Source organism: Plectropomus leopardus, chromosome 5 (genome assembly GCF_008729295.1).
Source record: "Plectropomus leopardus isolate mb chromosome 5, YSFRI_Pleo_2.0, whole genome shotgun sequence".
In the NCBI taxonomy this organism is placed as follows: domain Eukaryota; kingdom Metazoa; phylum Chordata; class Actinopteri; order Perciformes; family Serranidae; genus Plectropomus; species Plectropomus leopardus.
The window spans coordinates 27,645,605-27,665,860 of NC_056467.1; the positions used below are offsets into that span (position 1 = coordinate 27,645,605).

The 20,256-nt window shown below is 40.1% G+C and overlaps 1 protein-coding gene across 1 annotated transcript in view; it reads left to right on the plus strand.

Annotated features, from left to right (window-relative positions):
- tenm4 (teneurin transmembrane protein 4) overlaps positions 1 to 20,256 on the plus strand; it is a 195,079-nt gene that overhangs the window by 101,352 nt on the left and 73,471 nt on the right. Inside the window, exons 8-14 of the mRNA XM_042486820.1 lie at positions 831 to 995; positions 3,604 to 3,818; positions 4,934 to 5,144; positions 10,210 to 10,311; positions 11,001 to 11,195; positions 12,704 to 12,904; positions 17,329 to 17,514. Of these exons, the coding sequence (XP_042342754.1) occupies positions 831 to 995; positions 3,604 to 3,818; positions 4,934 to 5,144; positions 10,210 to 10,311; positions 11,001 to 11,195; positions 12,704 to 12,904; positions 17,329 to 17,514 (1,275 nt within the window). The remainder of the gene's footprint in view (positions 1 to 830; positions 996 to 3,603; positions 3,819 to 4,933; positions 5,145 to 10,209; positions 10,312 to 11,000; positions 11,196 to 12,703; positions 12,905 to 17,328; positions 17,515 to 20,256) is intronic.

The following is a 20,256-nucleotide window of genomic DNA, read 5'->3' on the forward strand; positions in this document are numbered from 1 at the left end:
AAGTAGTTTATGCTCTTATAAAAGGGAAAAAAAGGAAACACATTTGAAGTAAACCACGTTGAGAGGACTGGAGAGGTCTTACTCCCAGCTTCGGTCTGAAACTGTCAGATAATTTCACTCTTTATAATTGGATTGCGTGGCTATTTACTTGAGAAGCTTAAGAGAACCAACAAACCAATAAAATAGCTATATTGAGTTTCTGGGCCTTTTCTGCTGACTGTTGACTTCCAAGGTGGCTTTTGCCTTACTAAGCTCGTCTTGTCCATTTTCTTATTGGTGATCTGTCATGGTCAGCCCCTCCTCCTCTGTCCTGCACTCTGCTGCCATTGTTCCAAAGGACATTTCTTTTGTCGACCTTGTAAAATATCAGCATGCTTCATCCACTGTGTTCACATTGAAACACCCTGGTGTCTCCTTGCTGATGTGTTCTTTCCTTTTGTTCCCTAGTTTTGCAAGGGAATGGGGTTGGAAAAATGACAGGGCTCGAGGGATGGTCCATAATGATGTTGGGGTGGTGAGACAGATGTTGTCCCATGGGGTCAGGATAGCATTTATCTTCTAATCTTGGTGCTCAGCACTTTTGAAAAAAATGCCATTAACCATTAAACCACGTATTGTTCATTGTTCTTTAGAATTTACTTCCTTTGCCTCCGTCTCACAGCTGTCACCTTTGGATAATTACCTCCCACTCAAAATAAAAGGCTCCTTGAGAGTTTTGGTTTTTTTGGGGGGGCTTTGTACGTCTATAATTTGGTATAATTTTTTGGATTAATGAAATGTATTTGAAGTGATAAATTAATTCTAAGGTTTTCTTGTGTTTGATATTTCAGCCATGCACCTTTTTGGATTAAACTGGCACCTGCAACCCATGCAGAGACAGATGTACCAGCTGTCAGAGGACAATACAAGTGGCCTACCATTTCCTACTGACCTGAGCTTGCCACCACTAGGCAATACAGGCTTGGAAATACCTGATCGCAAGGGAAAAGATGAGAGTAAGCACAATTTTCTTTTGTAAAGATAATGTATTTCTTAAATGCTAGAGGTCAACCGATTTATCACTTAAGTTGATTAATCGCTGAAACGCTGGTAACACGAGAGGGAAAGTCTGTGAGTCTGTGAGTGAATGCTGCCTCTTCCTGTTTCAAATCCAAAGTTTGTGTGTGTAACCCCTTACACACACAAAAAAAGACCTAGTCTTGTTTTTTTTTGTTTTGTTTTTTACATATAACATTGAGACAGTATTTTAAGTGTTTCCCAAAATGCAAAATTATTACATGAGGGTTCCCACGCAGTCAAGGTTATGTCACTGTGAGAATCCCAAAATGAATTTTAAAAAAAGATTACTCTCACCTTGATTTTTTTTTATGGTTAGTTTGATGTTCAGTTCCTGATTTATTGTTAATTAATTATTACTTTGATTTTGATGTTTAGTTCCAGATGTATATATTTATTTAGTTATTTCTTTGATTTTCTGATTGATGATGATTTTTCAATTTGATGTTCATTTCATTTCTGATACTGTCAAATTAATCAGCTGTCGGCTTTTTCCTGTTCAAAGCTATCATTATCATATCGGCCTTTAAAAATCCACAGTCCAATGTATATATATATATGTATATATATATTTTAACAAACACTTGTGTAGACCAACCCAAATGTATCAGATTTTTTGCAGCATGATTTGCGTCATTCTCAGTTTGCTTTGGTACACTGTTGGATCCACATCAGAAAAGAACAACATTGCACAAGGAAAAAAAAAGTTCTTCAAATCTTAAAGTTTACAGATGACATTTTGGAGCTCAAGCAAGTTTGTTATTATTTTGTCATCCAGTTTCACATTGTGTTCACATGTCTCTGTGGTATGCAAAGAGATCTGCATTGTAATCCTATGAAAGTTGTTGTAAGTGCGAAAGTGTTATTTGTTCCTGGAGGGAGAAAATGGGGCAGCTTAAGGGACTGAGTATCCAGGGGCTGGAGGGGGATTAGCCACTCTGTCCTCTTCAGAACGGATGTGATCCTTTCATCTCCTAGTCTGGGCTGCCTTTCCTGGCAGCCAAAGAAAGCATGTGCTCACCCCACGGTACCAACTGCTCGACTCGAGGAAAGTTTGCTCTGTTCCATTCTCGAACAAATGGGCACAGATTTAACCATGTGATTTGCCACTGGCAGACTACAATAGGTAGAAGATGGGGTCATTACCATATAGATGAATCCAGGAGTTGTCTTTTTCATTTACCAGACAGCAGAAAGTGTGTTTAGCTAACAACAAGCATGACTACAGCTGAGCTTAGACCCCTGCATGGCAGCCGTTGCTGATAGGAAATCAATAGCCATAGTTTTCTAAATAAGTCTCATTCTGCAGTGCTGTCACCAGGAACAATGATGAGCTATCTGATGTTTTATCAAGGTGATGCAGATGTGTTGAAATTCAGCCTAGTTTCTCTCTTTTGGAGTTTTGTCTTTCCATCAAAGCATTATATTGTAGTTAGGCTTGCAGAACAACAACCATTTATTTAACCATGAGGCCCATTATCACTGTTCTCGGCTTATGATTTATTTAAACAGCCTGATGAGTACACCATTAATGTGCTGCATAAATACAAACACACCCCAACATGTGGAAAATGAGCCAGTGTGCTGTAGCATTATGGAAAGCCCAGATCTGGGAGACAGGGAGTGTGTCCTTTCTACTCTGTTAAAACCCATCGCCTCTGATGGACTTTTGAGAACACTGCCATCTGCCGTGCCATGTGTAACCTAAAACCGTGTCAGCTACAAAGTCCTGGGGGTAGTTTGTATGGACGTCGTCTGCTTTAGTAGACATCAGCGCTGAAATTAGCTCATCTACATGGGTGAGCAGATGTTGCCATTTCCACAAAGTCCAATATAAGGTGTATTATGGAGCATATGGACAGTTTTTGGGCAGTGGATTTCCTAGTACCTGAGCGGCTACTAGCATTAGAGATCCCTCTCCACTATAATTACAGTTTCCACTTTATCACTTTTACTTCAATTATATCTGTAGTTTATCACGGTTGTATTTCTCAAGTATTTTTCTTACCATTTTGGCTCCATATGTGCAACCTTGTAAATTATATTTTTAGAGCTGTTCACTTTAATGAACAAGATTTATGAAATGTGCACAAATATTTAATTTATTTAATATTTGAGCCAGATACCTAAACCAAAAGTATGATCGCCTGTTAAATGATAGGATTTCAGTGCATTGAAATAATAAGTGCTATCAGGTATTAAAAAATATCCAATAATTTAGTTTGAAGCAAGATTTTTTCTCAGTTGCCGTTTCAGAGGAATCAACACAGAACACTTTAGGACATGACAGAAATTGTGTTGAGGATCAGACTTATGTTCAGTAAAATTATTCTCAGCTCTGCACTCTCTCACTGGAATTGGGACTAGAATTGCTGGCGATGGTCAGAGGGGTCATTCATAACATTTTTTTCTCTGGCTGTCAGGGATGTGATTGAATATCTGTGATATGGTCAGACTATCATGCTTCAGCAGACTGACTCTCTCTGCCCTCCACATGCTGGATTAATGGTGTGATCTCTTTGACCGATTTATTTGTGTCGAATGCAGGCAAATTGGACAGCTTGTTCCCAGATGACAGCTATATAGATATGGGGGAGATTGACGTGGGGCGTAAGGTCGCGCAGCAGATTCCTCCTGGTATCTTCTGGAGGTCCCAGGTCTTCATTGATCATCCCATGTACCTGAAGTTCAATGTGTCCCTGAGCAAAGATGCCTTAGTGGGAATCTATGGACGGAGAGGCCTACCTCCGTCACACACACAGGTGGGAAATATTTATCACTTTTCCATCCTTTGTTAATGCTGTTAATCTGATGTGTTTATCAGTAGAGTGAAAGGAGAGTTCTTAAATCTTTATGTTTTAAGGGTTTTAAGTTGTCATATTTCATTGTTTTTTGCATCAAGTCATTGTGTCTTGTTGGGGAAAAACAATAGTAAATTGTAAATGTGAAACTGTGTGAAACAATTATGATCATGTCTGCATAGTGTAAGGATTCAGCTTGCTTCCTCTGTTCTTCCTCTGCCACAGAATATAAATTGGGATATTGTTTAAAAAAAAGATCTATATAACCATGTAGGAGCGTTTCATGAATACAAACCAATTCATAAATCTCTCTATTGTATTATGAATCAGTTTCTTTGTAGCAGAAAAGGATTTATGGCAAATTTCTTTCAGGTTCAATATCATCAATGAATCACACACAGATACAGGGCTCAGGGGCCAAGAAAGGGAGATTTTTCTTTACACTAATTTCCCATCTATGTGCAGCACAGAATCAGATATATCATGTTATTAATCATGTCTGACTGCTTTGGATTTGTGCTGTAAATGTAGCTATAGTTCAACAAATTGTTCCGAGCAGGATTTTTGTTTGCATTAGTACGCAGTGTGATTTATGTTTCGGTCAAAAGATCAGGTTTGTCTCATTTTTACTTCAAAGGAAGTCATCTAGAGAGGAGTTTCCATGCTGTTTGATAGCACATAGAGTGGCACATGAGTCAAGATCCACCTCCTTATGTAGATGAAAATGAAATGCCATCTCATTGGTATTCATTGAGTCACAACTGATATGAAGCAAATCATTGCAGATTTTATTTGGTACACACTTACATATTTTCCCCCCGCTTCCCTTTTTCACTTAAATAGTTTTAAACAAGGCTTTCATATAAGATATGTGGATTAAGAAATTATCACAGCCCATCCAGCCACAATGTGCCAAGACTTACTCAAGCTCCTCTGGAATGATGAGTTATTCATGCAGACCAAATGATGCTCGGCTATAAAGAGGGCTGAAAGCACCCAAGTCTCATGTGTCACTCTAATGGCATGTCTGCGGTCCACCTATCAGTCTTTCTCACTTTCTGTGTGTCTGTCTGCAGTTTGACTTTGTGGAGCTGTTGGATGGGCGGCGGCTCCTGGCCCAGGACATCCATGGTCTGGAAGGGCCTGCGGCTATGCAAAGGAGCCTGGTACCCATCACTACACACGACACAGGCTTTATCCAGTACATGGATTCGGGCATCTGGCACCTGGCCATCTACAATGACGGAAAGGAAACCGAAACTGTCTCCTTCCTCACCACTGCCATAGGTGAGTGCCCTGGGCATGACCTGCTGCTGAAACCTGTAATAGCAATCCACATAATCCCCATAATACCAACCCGCAGCACTCTCAACAAACAGCCCAGACTTAGGGTATGAATCAGAGGCAGTTTTTGGCAGATTTCAATAGGCAGGGAAAGTGCAGGTTAATCAAGGTGGAGTTGAATATTACAAAAATCAGGACATCAGTGCTATCCTGCCATGCCCCTGAGTAGGGCATTGAGAGATCATAATATCCTCATTAGCCTGAGTGTCTTCTGAGCGAATCAGGGGTCCAGCTTCTGGGAACCATTTGCATACGATTCAAAGTGTGATTGTACCCTCCTGCTAGTGCCATTTTTGATCATGATTTGCTCCAATTTCCATCTACTTTCCATATATCAAAGTAGGGAAGATATTCCTCTCCTCTGACTAAACTGCGTGTGGCGCTCGGTGGTGTTTCAGACATACGTCCTCCTTTGTGGAGGTGATTTCGTTTAGTACGCTCCTCTTTGTTCTCCCTAAAGCACCTTTGATTGGCACTGCTGTATCAAGCAAGGTGTGAGAGGGCCCGAGGTGTCGACTTTCACAGGGATGGCAGCTGGGAGCTGTTCTCACATGCTCTTTAATTAAAAGCTCCTGGGCCAGAGTCCATCTGTGACGGGGGCTGTGCCAGGCAGCAGATCGATGAGAAGCTGTCCTCAACACCAATGTAACACCAAGCGGAGACAGGCAAGAGATGCCCCCCCCGCCCTCCCCTTGCTGTGCCAACAACAACTGTAATTCAATACTTAATATATGATATGACACAAGCAGGGGGAGTCAGGGCAGCATGTTTACTTTAGCTTATTTCTTTTTGACTGGGTGTGCATGCAGGCCTCCTGTGGTTTGCATCACAGAAACTCACAACTAGATAAGGTATTCTGTGCAACAGATGGGAATGGGGAGAGGATGGGGCGGGGCCGAGTTAGTCAGCGCTGGAATTCTGCCTCTGTTCATTTGTATCAGAGCTGATCTGCCCACAGGAGCTCAGAGGGAGGCAGAGGGGCCCTTTCTAAAATGGGTCACCGGTTAAGTGCCCTTCAGCAGAAATTGAATCTCACCAACTGCCTGAATTGTATTGAGCCGTGGAGGGATAGATCTGACCTTCAAATAGAGCAGCCCTGCCATAGAAATGTATGTGAACAATATCTAGAACAGGCGTACAGAGAGACACAAGCAGCATTGTTTATAAGACACTAACAGTAAAATTATTTCAGCATTTCTGACAGTGTTGGTTGGAAAAAATATGTCTTCTTTTACCATCTGCGAGGCGCCTTGTGCTCTTCACGTGTATGAAATTAAAGTTTTGCTTGTTGCACATAGCCATGCCATAATGCATCTGAGGGGATAGAGCGCTCCTGTCTTTAATCTGGGCTGCTCCTCATTACTTGGCTATGGCTCCATGGCAATGTGAAATGTATCCCACTGAATGTTTTGTATCACAGCCCTCTGGAGCATGAAGCCATTTGTCCCTGCTGCCTGTTGCCAGACGTGCTTCAGCCCAAACGTGGCTTCCTATACAAGGGAGCAAAGCAAAAGGAAAGCAGCGCCAACGTTTTGCTCTATATCCTGTCTCGCCCTATAGCTGAAGCTCTCTGTATACAACCACCCATCATTCAAAGGTGCTGAGCATCCTCTGAGAGCATGGCAAGGTGCTGATTAAACCTGCCTACTGCACGCTACTCTGTCCTCACCAACTGGAGAGACTCACACAATAGTTAGCTCCCCTGATGTGAAAGGGTAATGAATTTCAATGAAGCTCTTCTTGAATCCATGATTTATGCGTTGGCCTATGTCGAGTATGCGGCTAAGAGATATTCATGGCCTTCCCTGCCTGCTCTCAGAGGAAACACAGCCAATAGACATGGGAAGTGCGTAGTCCACTAAACTGCATCAGCTTTCAGAGAGGGAGCACTGCATTTCACGATTACTCAATTAAATATGTTCAATTTGACGGTTTGTTGTTCACCAAAGAAACACCCCTGATAGATAAACATAAGCTTAATTAGACAAACATTAATGTGGAAAGCTGTCTTAATATGTCAGTGGGTTGCAGTTTAAGTCAGACCTCTCAAAGCTGTATGTGATGAACACTAAATTACAACCCTGTGTAGTTTTTTTTTTTTTTTTGTCCCTTTATACATGAGCTACAAGATTCACGCCAGGAATCTCTCCTGCATAATTGCACTTCTGGGAGGAATTTCTAATGCCCTCACACACACACACACACACACACACACACACACACACTGCTAGTTTCTCTAGCTCTGAGCAAAAAAAAAAACAAGTCCAGCCCTCCTAGATGTTCTCATTGGAATCCATCAAAACCTCACCAAAATGCTGATTTGCCTCCTCCTCGCCAGAGGACAATCTCCCCTGCATCCTCTCTCTAACCCAACATGGCAAAGGCAAGCTTGCAGCACAGAAAACATCAGCAGCATGGCTCTGCTCACTGCCTACCTCTCTCTTCCTCTCTCTTTCTCTCTCGCTCTTGTCTCTGTATTTCTGGTCTGCCCTGGTCTCTCTCCCTCTCTCCCTCTTTCTGTCTTTTCTCTCTGTCTTGCGTTGCATCCTCAGTGATGATTGACTCTCCAGAGTAAAGGGAAGCTGAATCCATGGCTCACATTTCTAGCCCTTTGTGGAGCACAAGAGATTCTTTGTTCAGTAAGTTTTGCCTCAGAGCCTCTGCTGCCTGAAGGCAATGGACAAGATTGAATATTTTTCAGCACCATTTCAAGCTTAATTCAGTGAGCATCGTGTTTCAGAATTGTGCTGCTGTCAAGCGCCTCAGTGGTCACTCTTATTTCTAATAAAAAACCAGTGTCAAAACACGGTAGTGGTCATTATTATTTTGCCAATTTATTTGATTTAGTTAGAAGGATCAATAGAGAAAATGATGGAGAGTGTTGTGCTGATTGTTAGCATCAGACAGAAATGCTCTCAAACAAAGACAAACGTGGTAATAAAGGCTCATAGCCAATTGGAGTCAAGGTAACGCTGATCACAACTAATGCAGCCAGCGTAGTCTGTAAACACTGTCATGCTAAATACAGTTCAGCTACCACTGACATTGTCTCAGTTTTTATGCAGGTCTTCATAGAAAAAAAAGGGAGAGATTTTTTTTAAAGTCCTTTAGCATTCAGTATTCTAGGGGTCTGAGGGCAGAGCATTTAAAACATTTATTGTTATAGTTTATGAGCAGGTAAACAAAACAGTAAAATTAAGAGCCCAAATGTTTGTGCCAGGAGGTCCTCATCATAGCAAAATCATTTCTGTGTGAGGTCATCTTGTGTTCAAAATTTAATTAGAGTAGTTTTTTTTTTTTTTTGCATTAGGGGTTCCAATTGCCCACAAGATACTCATTGATTTTTCTTCCAATGAAATGCTAAAAGAAAACCAAATTTAGTCATACAGTTTTTTTATAATGCTTGTTCTGTGTGCACATGCTGAGGCACCTGTGACGGTGTAGAAAGTGCTTTCTGGATCAAAGAGAATGACTGGGGGTCTGTGATAAAATCACAGACAATTGATATGAGCCCAACTACAATTAGACAAGATGCCAAGATACCTTTTGGATATTGCAGTGCAATTTTCACTGTTTTGTTTAGTGAAATATTTTTTTCAAGCTGAACTGGTAGACGGTTTGTTCTCAAAACCTCAATGGATAAGTTGAAAGAAGAACACATTAAAATCCAGCTGCTGTCCAAAGATCATAACATATAATATAAATATATGTATGTATGTACGTATGTATGTATGAATGTATACTGTATATATAAACAACGGAATTAACATAGTCAAATCTGGTTTGACTTATAGTTGAATCATGTCAGGGTTTTGCCCTTTGATACATAATCTCAGTTGCAACCATTTCTCCACACAGGACTAAAGAGCTATAACACCCAATTAAACATTTTTTTCTTCTTGACTTGGCATAAGGACTTACTTTGTAATAGGAGGTATTCTATCCAGCGCTGTTTGTTTTGTGTCAGCGGTGCGTGTGTGTGTTGGTAATTGCAGCAGCGGCGCTGTCCACAGTACTGAAACAGAGCAGAGGAGATCGATAGACAGACAGAATACATCACTAAGTTTCGTTACTGCTTGCTTTCTGTGCTTGTAAATAGAACTTTTCACATTTTCTTGGAGAAAGAGGTAGAAAGGTGCAAACAACAAGCCACAAACGGCTGTTTCACACCTTCCCCTTCCTTATTTTGACAGAGAATCATCTGAAAGTTCAAAAACGATTTAGTCCTCTGCGAGCACCACATTCTTCTGTGAGTGCTCTGTTTAATACATTTATACCAACATAGTTCATATATCATGATTAACTGGGAGACACCAAGCAATTATATGTAAAATCAGACATTCAGTACCCCCATAAACCCCAAATAGAACACTGCTTTGTTTCATAACCACATTTTCCTGCCACTGCAATCATCAGATTGGCAGTCACATCAGGCTCCTTAGATCTAATCTGTGAATGGTTAAATGTTTGGTGTCACCCCGAATATATCTGCGCCCATTGTGTATATAGAATGCATATAAAACAGCTTGCATTCATTGTGATGAAGAGACAAAACAAAAGCACAAAGCTGTCTGCCTGACCTAAAGTAGATTGAAAATCAAACCAAAGAAAACTACAGTAACTTTACCAATTGCAAAGGCAAAAAGAAGTTTCCAGTGTTGTTGACGCTTTGGATCACCTGTTTGCAGTTTGCAATAAAAATTAGGTTTGTTAAATGATGCATGTCACTCATCACATCCGTTGGTTTTGGAAAATGTTTGCTTTGTGAGTTTTGGTGAAAGCTCAGAAGAGCAGAGCTCGTTTACTGTTTTAGTGAATTCCACCGTTCGGATGAAACATAATTAACACTCAAATGTTTTTCAGTGAACAAGAAATATTGACAGGATAGGAGCCTGTGCTTATCACTGTCATTAACAAAGGGATAATAATCAACCCAAAGAAAGTGAGTGGGAGGAAAATTGTTTTTGGGCCACATTACTCAGAAAAGCTCCTGATTGCTCTCTTGCAGATTCTATTGATGACTGTCCCAGCAACTGCTTTGGGAACGGTGACTGTGTTGCTGGAACATGCCACTGCTTTTTAGGATTCAAAGGACCTGACTGTGGGCGAGGTGAGTCACTCCCTCAGTAATAATGTCTTTATTGATCCACATCATTCATACATAACATTTCAGGGTGCCGACCAAATTATATTCGCTGCGTGACCAGAACAAAGCCATTTTAATCTTACAATTACTTTTTATTATACTTGAGATCTTTGTTATTAAATTAGCCAGTTTTACTCCAGTTGATTCATTTTTACCTCTATCACTCCTAATGGAGTATTGTGTTACACATAAAAGAACTCTTGAATAACTGTATAGAGAAGAGAGCTTGAGATTATAAGGCCGGTATTGAATCAGGCGTTCAGTTATTAAAACCAAGGCTGTATTCATTTTCCGCCAAGTTAAAAAACAACTTTAGTCAATGTGTTACAATGATAGTAGTTTGTTTTGATTACACATTCTGCCATCTGTTATCCATGTGCTGATCGCCACCATATTTGACACTTTTTATTAAACTCTTTTTATTTTCCACACAACAGCCATTGTGTCGTTATCAGATATTAGTTGTTTGGTTTCATTAGAATCTGGTCGTGGTAATGTGTGCTGCATATTGTACACAGGAGAGGAACCCCTTTAACATTTTGGTCCAAAGCTCATTGTCAGACGGAGGTTTTAGCACACACACTCACTATTCTTTGATGCTATGGTTGGAGGGCTCCATTCAAATGGATGTATGCTGTCTGCTCTTTTCAAAGCTGCCTGTCCGGTACTATGCAGTGGGAATGGTCAATACCTTAAAGGTCGCTGCATGTGTCACAGCGGCTGGAAGGGCTCTGAGTGTGACGTTCCCACCAACCAGTGCATTGACATCACATGCAGCAGCCATGGGACGTGTATCGTGGGAACCTGTATCTGCAACCCGGGCTACAAAGGGGAAAACTGTGAAGAAGGTGATTGTTTTGATAAATCATGATAAACTCATAATGTCCTACATAATATGTCTGTTGTAACAACCTTCTTAGCTTGTTAATGCTTGACATTTTAATAGAATACTCATAATGTGAATGGCTATAAAATTGTCTTATTAAACAGTCTATCCAGCAGTAAAAGCAGGACATCCTTTATGAAGACTTCACAATATGCATCCTAGGTGACTTTTCCTGTACGAATTATGGATATAAGGCATTACATTAATCGATAGAGTCAGTTTATTGCCTGAAATTCTGTCGCAAAGTCGAATGTTAATCCATTAGGAACTCCACGATGCTGGATAAGGCTTGACCAGATAAGACTGAAGGAGCCATTGTGTTTTGCCGGCTCTTGAAGGCTCTCATTTCAAGATGAAAAATGGACCCTGGGAGTTTGATAAATGGGGGTTTGTGACATCCATAGGCCCCCATTCTATTTTGGGTGGAGTGTTAGCCATAAGGAGTGGAGGGGAATGTGGACGAGGGCCCTTTAACATTTTTACCTTTCTTCCGTGCGACCTTCAGCTGTGATGATTAATTGCTAGGAGAGAGTTTCTTGTCAGTTAGCCTCTGATCTTTGTGGTTTGTGCCCAAACCATCTGCTAAGAGGCGAGAGATCCTGTTTGTCTTACTATAACGGCCTTTATACCCATTTATGTCATGGTAAAGGGGAGCTGCCATGGCATGGCCTGCTGCTCTCATTGGCTAGACATTAGTCCTGCTTGGGGCCCATTTGCCATCTGTGTGTACCACACAGATATTGTCTGCTAGAAAGAACGCTATTTTTTTAATCGTACGCTCCCACAACTCTTGTGCCTTACCAAGTAAGCATTCATTAAACAAGATGTCAAGGGAAGTGATGCTATAGAAACAGCTATTAATTTGATATTTGCATGCTAATTGAACCGATACACTGTACACTGGCGGATGCAGTGTACAAAAAAAGATGCAGAAGAAGGAAACCAGTGCGAGGCTTCCTCAGTCACAGATCTTCAAATAGTCTGTAAAGTAGAGCTGAGCATGCCTAGGAAGTCGAGCTATTGCCTCAGGCTTTTCCTTGCTTTACCCTGTTTTCTCCTTTACATTCTGGTAATGTGGGTTTTGGTTGTTCCAGCTTTGAACTACTTATTATCATGGCTTTCATTTTAAAGAAACATGCTCCTATCAAGGCACCTTCTCTCTTTAGGAGGAATTTTCATTATGATTCGATGGGACCTTGCCAGCAGAAGCATGGGCAATAGCTGTAGGTTGATACCAAAAGCCCCAGTGCCATATAATTAGTTTGGCTGTAAATCTTGTCTTCAGTTTTTGAGAAAGTGTGCCGCTTCGCGTCGTTTTCGTTTGCTAAGCCAGTTGCAGTTGCAGCTGAGCCGCAGCCCACAGCATTTGTCATTCCACTCAGGTTCAAATAGAGATGCCAGGTTGCCTCTGAAATAGGGAAACAGCAGGTGACTGGTGTGTCTGACACTGTCTCTTTGGAACACTTTTAGTGGACTGCCTGGACCCAACATGCTCAGGCCGAGGGGTATGTGTCCAGGGAGAATGCCACTGCTTTGTGGGGTGGGGCGGGCCAGGATGTGAGAGCCCCAGGGCCTCCTGCATGGACCAGTGCTCTGGACACGGAGCTTTCCTGGCAGACACGGGGACCTGTAGCTGTGACCCCAACTGGACGGGCCATGACTGCTCCACAGGTGAGTGCTTTCCTCAGATGCGAGTAAACATTGGCAGGATTCCCTTCCACAGATCAGTGCTGATTTAGCTCTGATCACTAAGTAGTAAATGTTAATGTATTCTCAGGAAATATTGTATAGGTAAAAATTAAATAAATTTTTAGTGTTTCCAGGATTTAGGCCAGTGTGTTACTATATGTACTTGTGAATATAGCAGCTTCTCAGAGGGATGGTCATTGTACGTGTTTAGGGGAAGGCATTTAACCCCTTGAAACCTGGATGAACATCACTTTTCTTGTGCTGCATGCAGACTTATTTCATGTATTCAAACCTTTCAGCCCTCCACAATTTGTCTGGATTTCTTTCAAAAACAAAGGAAAAAGGGCAATGAGCAAATTGGCAAGACATAAATAGATTTAGAAAGTTATTTTTTATAAAGCGCGGGAAAAAATTATAATTTCTAAGCATTTCTTTACTTACCCTTTTTATCGGGTAGTTTTCTTGTTTTTCTCTTGTTTTAGTAATTTCTTGCTATTTTTTTTAACTTAATTTGTTCATATCCTTCTGCCTAAATTAAAAAAAAATCAAGCCACTTTACACAGGTTTCAAAGGGTCATAAAAATAAACATTTAAAAAACATTAATTATGAAGTGAGTAAGTCAAAAATACATAATATATGACATGAATGTTTCAGTTTTATCACAGTTGTTGTCAAAAAAGAAACATGAGTCATACCTGTATTTTTGGTTATTTACTTGAACACTCAGTTATTTAATCTCCTACACTTATTGATTGCCAGCTCCTGACAACTAGTTTTACAGTATCTAGTAAAATTTCTTAACTTTAAATATTTGCAATATTATTTTAATACCCCTTTACCTTGTAACAAACGGCAACAACATGTAATTACCTTGACTTATGTGATAATATTCTTGGCTTTTTGTTGGAATTTATTTCACTGCTTGATTCAATATAACTTTGATCAGTGTTTGGCTCTGCACAGAGGTAAACATTTCTGATTATGTTTAAAGGAAATGGCTCACATAAAAGCCTCAATTATTCACATCAATGATCAGTTGGAGGTCCACAGCCAGCAATCAAACTCCGGTTGATTTTTCTCTAAATTTGTTTCTTTTACGAATGGTTTCATCCACATGGTTAGCTGGCAGCCGGAGAGAAGAGAACAACGAGCATAGCAGGGATATTGTCAGAGGCATGATCTAATGCAAGTTAATGCTCTTTCTTGAGTTCTGGCTTTCTTCACGTTGGCACAAGGCTCACAGCTGATGATAGCGTTTTCTGCTCCAGAGGATCGTTCCCATTGTGTTCATTTTGTCCATGGGGAATGTTCTCTCTTGGTAGTGAAGAGTATTCTCTGCATAAGATAGACTTACAGTGAGAATATACTGTCTGGAGGCTCTACAGATGAATAAAAGTCCTGCACAAAATTTAAGGATCAGCTCTGACAGCTGGCTGCCTGCTCACATTTACCAAAGAAGTATTTTACCGAAAAACCTCAGTGAACTCGGTGGTGGATTGTTAAAGAGCTGTCATATGTAGGTATCTAACATCACTCACTTGCAGTGTTGGCAGATGCAAAAGTTCCAAAATTCATTTTTCTTTCTAAAGTAGTAAGCTGAAGAATTTTCCACACACAGAAGTGCTCATACGGACTGTATTCCTGTTTTATGATTATGATCTCTGGCAGATTAAAGCTTCAGATAGCTCAGTTTGAACAGGCTGATATGTTGATAATTGGTGCATCAGCTTGGTTTTTGTAGAGGCTGATACACTCTCATTTAGACAACATAATTTGTATTCTCACAAAATATTTCAGAAATTACAGTTTTAGTCCGGCAGCCACTTGGATCCAGGAATCCCTTTATATTCCAGGCAGGCACAATGACCTATTAGGTAATCCCAGGGATTTTGAGGGAAATGGGCAGTTAGTCCAAGTTTGCCTCACAGAGAAAGAGCTCTGTAAATGATGATGAGTTGGCTCTTTACCTGCCTTTATCCTGTTCATTGTAGAGCTTTCTGTGATCTTATACAACACTACGGTGGTGGGGTAGTGCAGCTAGCAGCCTATAACCTTGCGGACAGGGGGAAGAAAAAGATGGAAAGCTTCCAATATATCTTTCAAGATTCTCTAATCCCCCCTCTGCAATACTTTTAAGTCACAAACTCATTTTCTCTTGTGGCTTTGGCACAGTACAACCTGGGTGTGCACAGTTGGTAGTAATGTTGTTACATGCCATAAAACAATGCCTGAGGTTTTATGTCCTTTAATATGTGTGTTTTTATGCCATTTTTGCCATTCTCCCACCCAGAGGAAAGTTTGTTTACACGGTCCTTTAGTGCAAATGGTAACGGCCATCATGGGGATGGGGGTATTTCTCACTGTGGACTCCTCTGGCCAGGGATAATGAGGGTTTGCCTGCAGGCTGTAATTGCATCTTTATCACGTTAAAGGTTTCTCCTTTGTTCCAAGTGAACAATTGTCTCCTAGTCAGTGTGAGTTGGTTTTTTTCTGTTCTAATATTTCTGAGAAAGGAGCTGCTAGGGTCAGTTTTGTTTTTGACCTCTCAAGATGTTCATTATATCAATTAGCGCCTACTATTTAGCCCTTTAACACCTGGATCGACATCAGTTTTCTTGTTCTGCATTCAGATGCCTTTCAAAAGCATTTAAACCTCTGAAACCTGGAGGAAAAAAACATGGGGGAAAAGGCGATGAGCAACTTAGCAAGAAATGTCCTGCAAATTGCAAAAAAATAAATAAATTATAAAACGTGACATGAAAATTACCTAAAAATTAGCTGGGGGGTTTAGTAGATATTATCAAAAATACAGGAAAATATGTACATAAAACTTCATTTTTTATTTGTATATTTATGGATTTGAAATAATGTTACAGAATTTATATATAAATTATATAGTACTTTTAATGTTCACTTTTTGTCTTTTTGTTTCTTTATGTTTTTCACTTTTTTTGTTGCTTATTTTTAGATAAGATTTCTGAATTTTTTTTTTTTTTATTTTTTTTTTTACAAATTTAATGCTAATTTTTAGATTGTTTGTTGTTTAGTTGATTATTGCCTTCGTCCTATGATTTTGTATAATACTGTCACATTCATTTTTTTTTTTTTAAATGACTAATGAACTGAACTCTGTTGCTAAATCCTGTTCTTGTATTCAGTGTTTGCATGTGTAATGATTTTTTTTGTGTGTGTTTAAGCAGTTGTAAGGGGCACTGACTCAAATGCAGCTAGCACATTGTACCTCTAAATCAGAAGTCAGATGTAAAATTAGCATTTGCATAGTTTAACAAAGTGCTTAGCTATAATTAGCAGGGGAGAGTGTATTTTAAAAAAGCTTTTCAAGCTGGTAATGTCATGTTATGGTTTATGGCTGAAAATACCACTTAAATCTAATTTGTAGCAATGACAAAATAGGCACTGTAAAGGCAGTAATTGACTTATTAAAAGATTTTACCTCCAGTTTGGTCCCCTGTGGTTACATTTGAATTGGCTTGGCTAATAAGCCCGGAATACATGGCTATTGTTCGCCGTTTGTTCGTTGCCCATACTGCTAAGCCTCTTTTTTAACATAATAGTTAATAAAGAGGTTAACATTTCAATGAGATTCATAATAAATCTGTCAGTGTTTAATTTCTTTGAGCTTTCGTCTTGTCATACTCTCCCTCGAGTTCATGAGACGTGGGTAATGTCCCAGGCTCTATCGCAGCCTGTCAGGGAGGTCTTTCAGCTGCCACACAAAGGCACCAGCCGAGCTTTACTGTGGCTCTGTCTCTCAGCCTCCTTCAATCCATGACTGTTTTTATTCCTCGGGTACGCTGCACTTAGGTAGAATAAAAACAACATGTTGCCATCATATGCCTTAAATCATGCCTTGAGTATGCCTTGAAACATTCTGTGGAGCCTATGGCAGCCCATATTAATATGGCAAAGCTTACACAGCATGTATAACAAAGGAAAAAATAGTAACTTTTACAGTTTACTCAAAACACTGGTGCTGATATTGTTGCCAGTCCTTCAAGAAGTTCCAGCTGTGTATTTTTTCCTCTTTGTGACAAAAAGAGGTGAATTTACAAAAAGGAGGAGAGGCAAGGAGAAGAAAAAGTCTGCTAAGGCTGCCACAATCCATGTCTTTTCTTTATAATGGACTTATTAGATTTGTATTGTCAAAAAGGATTGCCCCTTATGAGGTGCAGGAATTTCTTTTCAGCTGCCATCAGACAAGGTAGTGGAGCGTGGCCGCCTTTCCTTGACAATAACTCCTGGATTTGTCTTTTCTTCACCCTTGTTGCCTTGCCCCGGCACCGCCTTGTCTTCCCTATCCATCCCATGTCCACCCCCCTTCCTTCCTTTCTCTCTGTCTTCCCCCACTCTTTTTTGTCTCTTTCTGTGTCCCTGTCTCCCACAGAGATTTGTGCAGCGGACTGTGGTGGCCATGGCATTTGTGTGTCGGGCACCTGCCGCTGTGATGACGGCTGGATGGGCACTGGGTGTGACCAGAGGGCGTGTCACCCTCGCTGCAATGAACATGGCACTTGCAAGGACGGCAAATGTGAATGCAGTCCGGGTTGGAACGGAGAACACTGCACTATTGGTAGGATGGGAAGAAGTTTTGGTTTGGGTGGGGGACTTTATCTGTGTGTATGTCTGTGTGTTTTGGGAAGCCAACAAAGGCGTAGGCTGTCTGAGTATCTGCGTGTGTATGAAGCACTGGGTGTGAGGGAAAGGGTCCAGTTGGAGAAGAGAGGGAAAAGCATGCTTAATTGAATTTGTGCAACTCGGTAAAGCATGAACAGGTTTACTCAAGGATCTGAGGCTTGCCTTCATGCATTTTAATGTGGGAATGTGCTAAGGTGTCCTTTCATTTTACTCATCCTTTTCCTCATCTCTTTCTTTTCTCACTTTCCATTTACTATTTATTTCAAATACTGACATGTGCGTCATTGTGAGCCAGTCAACCACCACTTTATAGCTCCATGTTTATACTGACAATTGTTGTTTTGTAAATGCTTGCAGAAGTTAAGTTTTCAAGACCTTGACTGAATGTCAACAGCTTTCTTGAAAACCCTGGCTGACTTTAACCCAAGAAAAAAAAAGTTTTGACTGAGTTTTCATTGTGTTGCCAGAGTTAAGCCACTAAGTGCTCTGTTTTGTAGTGGATTTCATAATCCTTTATCAGAGTGCCAGCAGGGGTTCATGGGTTGATAATGTTGGCTCTTTGTATTTGTGTTAAAATCCTTTTCAGAGAGAATAGTCAAGAGGTAAAAGGAGCTGACTGAACTTAACAAAATGCACACTTTATATTGAAGAAGTACTTTCAATGTATTTGTTATCTTGTAGTTCCTGAAGAGGTGGCATTCCTTATTTGTTGCAGTAATGTGTAAATATTAGCAAGAACAGATGCAGCCAAGTTGTGATCATAAATAAGGAGCAGTTGACTTCTGTTTGTGACCTCTGCCTAAAGGACAGCATGATTTTTTAAAATTTTTTTTTGAGTTATGGTGATGGATGTTTTGAACTGTGACAGTTTCATTGTTAAACTGACTTGAGCTCATTAGATGACTGTTTTAATGTGATCAACTTTATGATATTTGAGGTCAGGACTGTCAGACCTCCTCTAAACATCAGAGGACATGCTTTATGATGCCTGCTTTGCAAGATTGCAACTTTACCATTCTCCCCCTGCGATCCATCAGTTCTCCTCTCTTCTCTCCTTTTTCTCTATTTCTTTTTTATTCATTTGTTTTGATGGAAAGTAACTAAATACATTTACTCAAGTAGTGTACTTAAGTATAATTTTGAAATATTGGCATGAGAGATGCACAGATTTACCAGCTGTGTATCAGTATCGACTTGTATTGTTGACTGTCATTGGCCTATCTGCAAATGAGATGCCATCATTTTTTCATTTCTAGGTATGTTGCATTTTGTGAAGGATAAAAAGCAGAGCAGGAAACTATTTGCCTCCTGTCTTCCGTCAAACAAAAGAAAACATGTTTTGGGGTGCCCAGTAGCTCGCCTGGTAGAACAGGCGGCCCACGTTCAAAGACTATGTCCTTTTTCCCTGTGTCTGATTCCGACCTCTAACCCAAAAATTATCTTTAAAAAGGAGACATGTCTGGGATGAATAGCAAACATTCCTTGAGACACCTTATGATGATGAAACAACCAACAGCCGGTGGACACAACTATCAGTTAACGGAGGTATAATTGAGTAGCATCATGATGCATTCAAGCGTACTTCTTTAAGACTGAGCAATTTTTGTTGGTGTTTTCACAGTAATATAAAAAAGATATTAGAGTGGAAATTATGATATATATGGTAAAATGCTTTTGAAGCAGTTATTTAAAGAGAAATGTTTTTCATGTAAAAGAAGGATTTATTGAAGTGTTTTTCATAAATGTGTATGATTGAATTTGTGCTCATTCAAAGGTAGTGTAATGAATGGCTTAATGACTTTAAAACAGCTCAGTTATACTTTAGAATTAAGATTTTTTCGGGGTTTCTCTGGCATAAAAGGAGAAATAATGACAAAATCAAATCAGCAACAAAAAAAACATTGGTATTAGCTATCGTCCAAATTGCTGTTTTTAACATCTACAATCGTACATCCCTAATTGGTACTTGACTTGAGTATTCTTTATACTTTTACTCCTCTCTGTTTTGTGGGAAAATATTTTGTCCCTCATGACTTATTTGAATGTTAAAATTAGCAGGTACTGATTCAACGTACAAAATATGTAGCAATCATATAAAATCTCATGCATTCATCTGAGTTAAACTACCCAGCTACTACTTTGTCGACACTTTCAACTTAACACACTCATTATCATTCTATGATCCAACCACTCAAGCATCAGAGAGGAAGTCAGAAGACAATGGCCATCTCCTCTGCCTCTGCCACAGCATTACTCTGAACAGAAATTTGCAACTCCCACACATAGAAGTCACAAGGGAGATGGGACAAAAGTTGAGAATGCGAGTCTTATAGGTGACAGCTTTATTACATTTTCAAATAGAAAAAGATAATTTTTTTCTCACAGTAGTCACATCTTGGAGCAGAGCTGCCTGAGTACAGAGCCTTGACTCAGTCAGTGAATGTTTTATGTGCTGGCCTTACATTATTGATGGGCCTTTTATAAGTGCCATATTGAGATCCCCACTCCCTCGACAAGAATATTCCTCAGTGTCATCCATTAAGAAGCCAAAGATCTCAATTTAAATCAATTTTCATTATTGAGAGCTCTGCGTTGGCCCCAAGCCCCATGCTGTGGAGCACAGGAGGTCCAATTTGGCCCCGCCTTTGCCAAAGCCTCCGGTGACCTCATCGTCTGC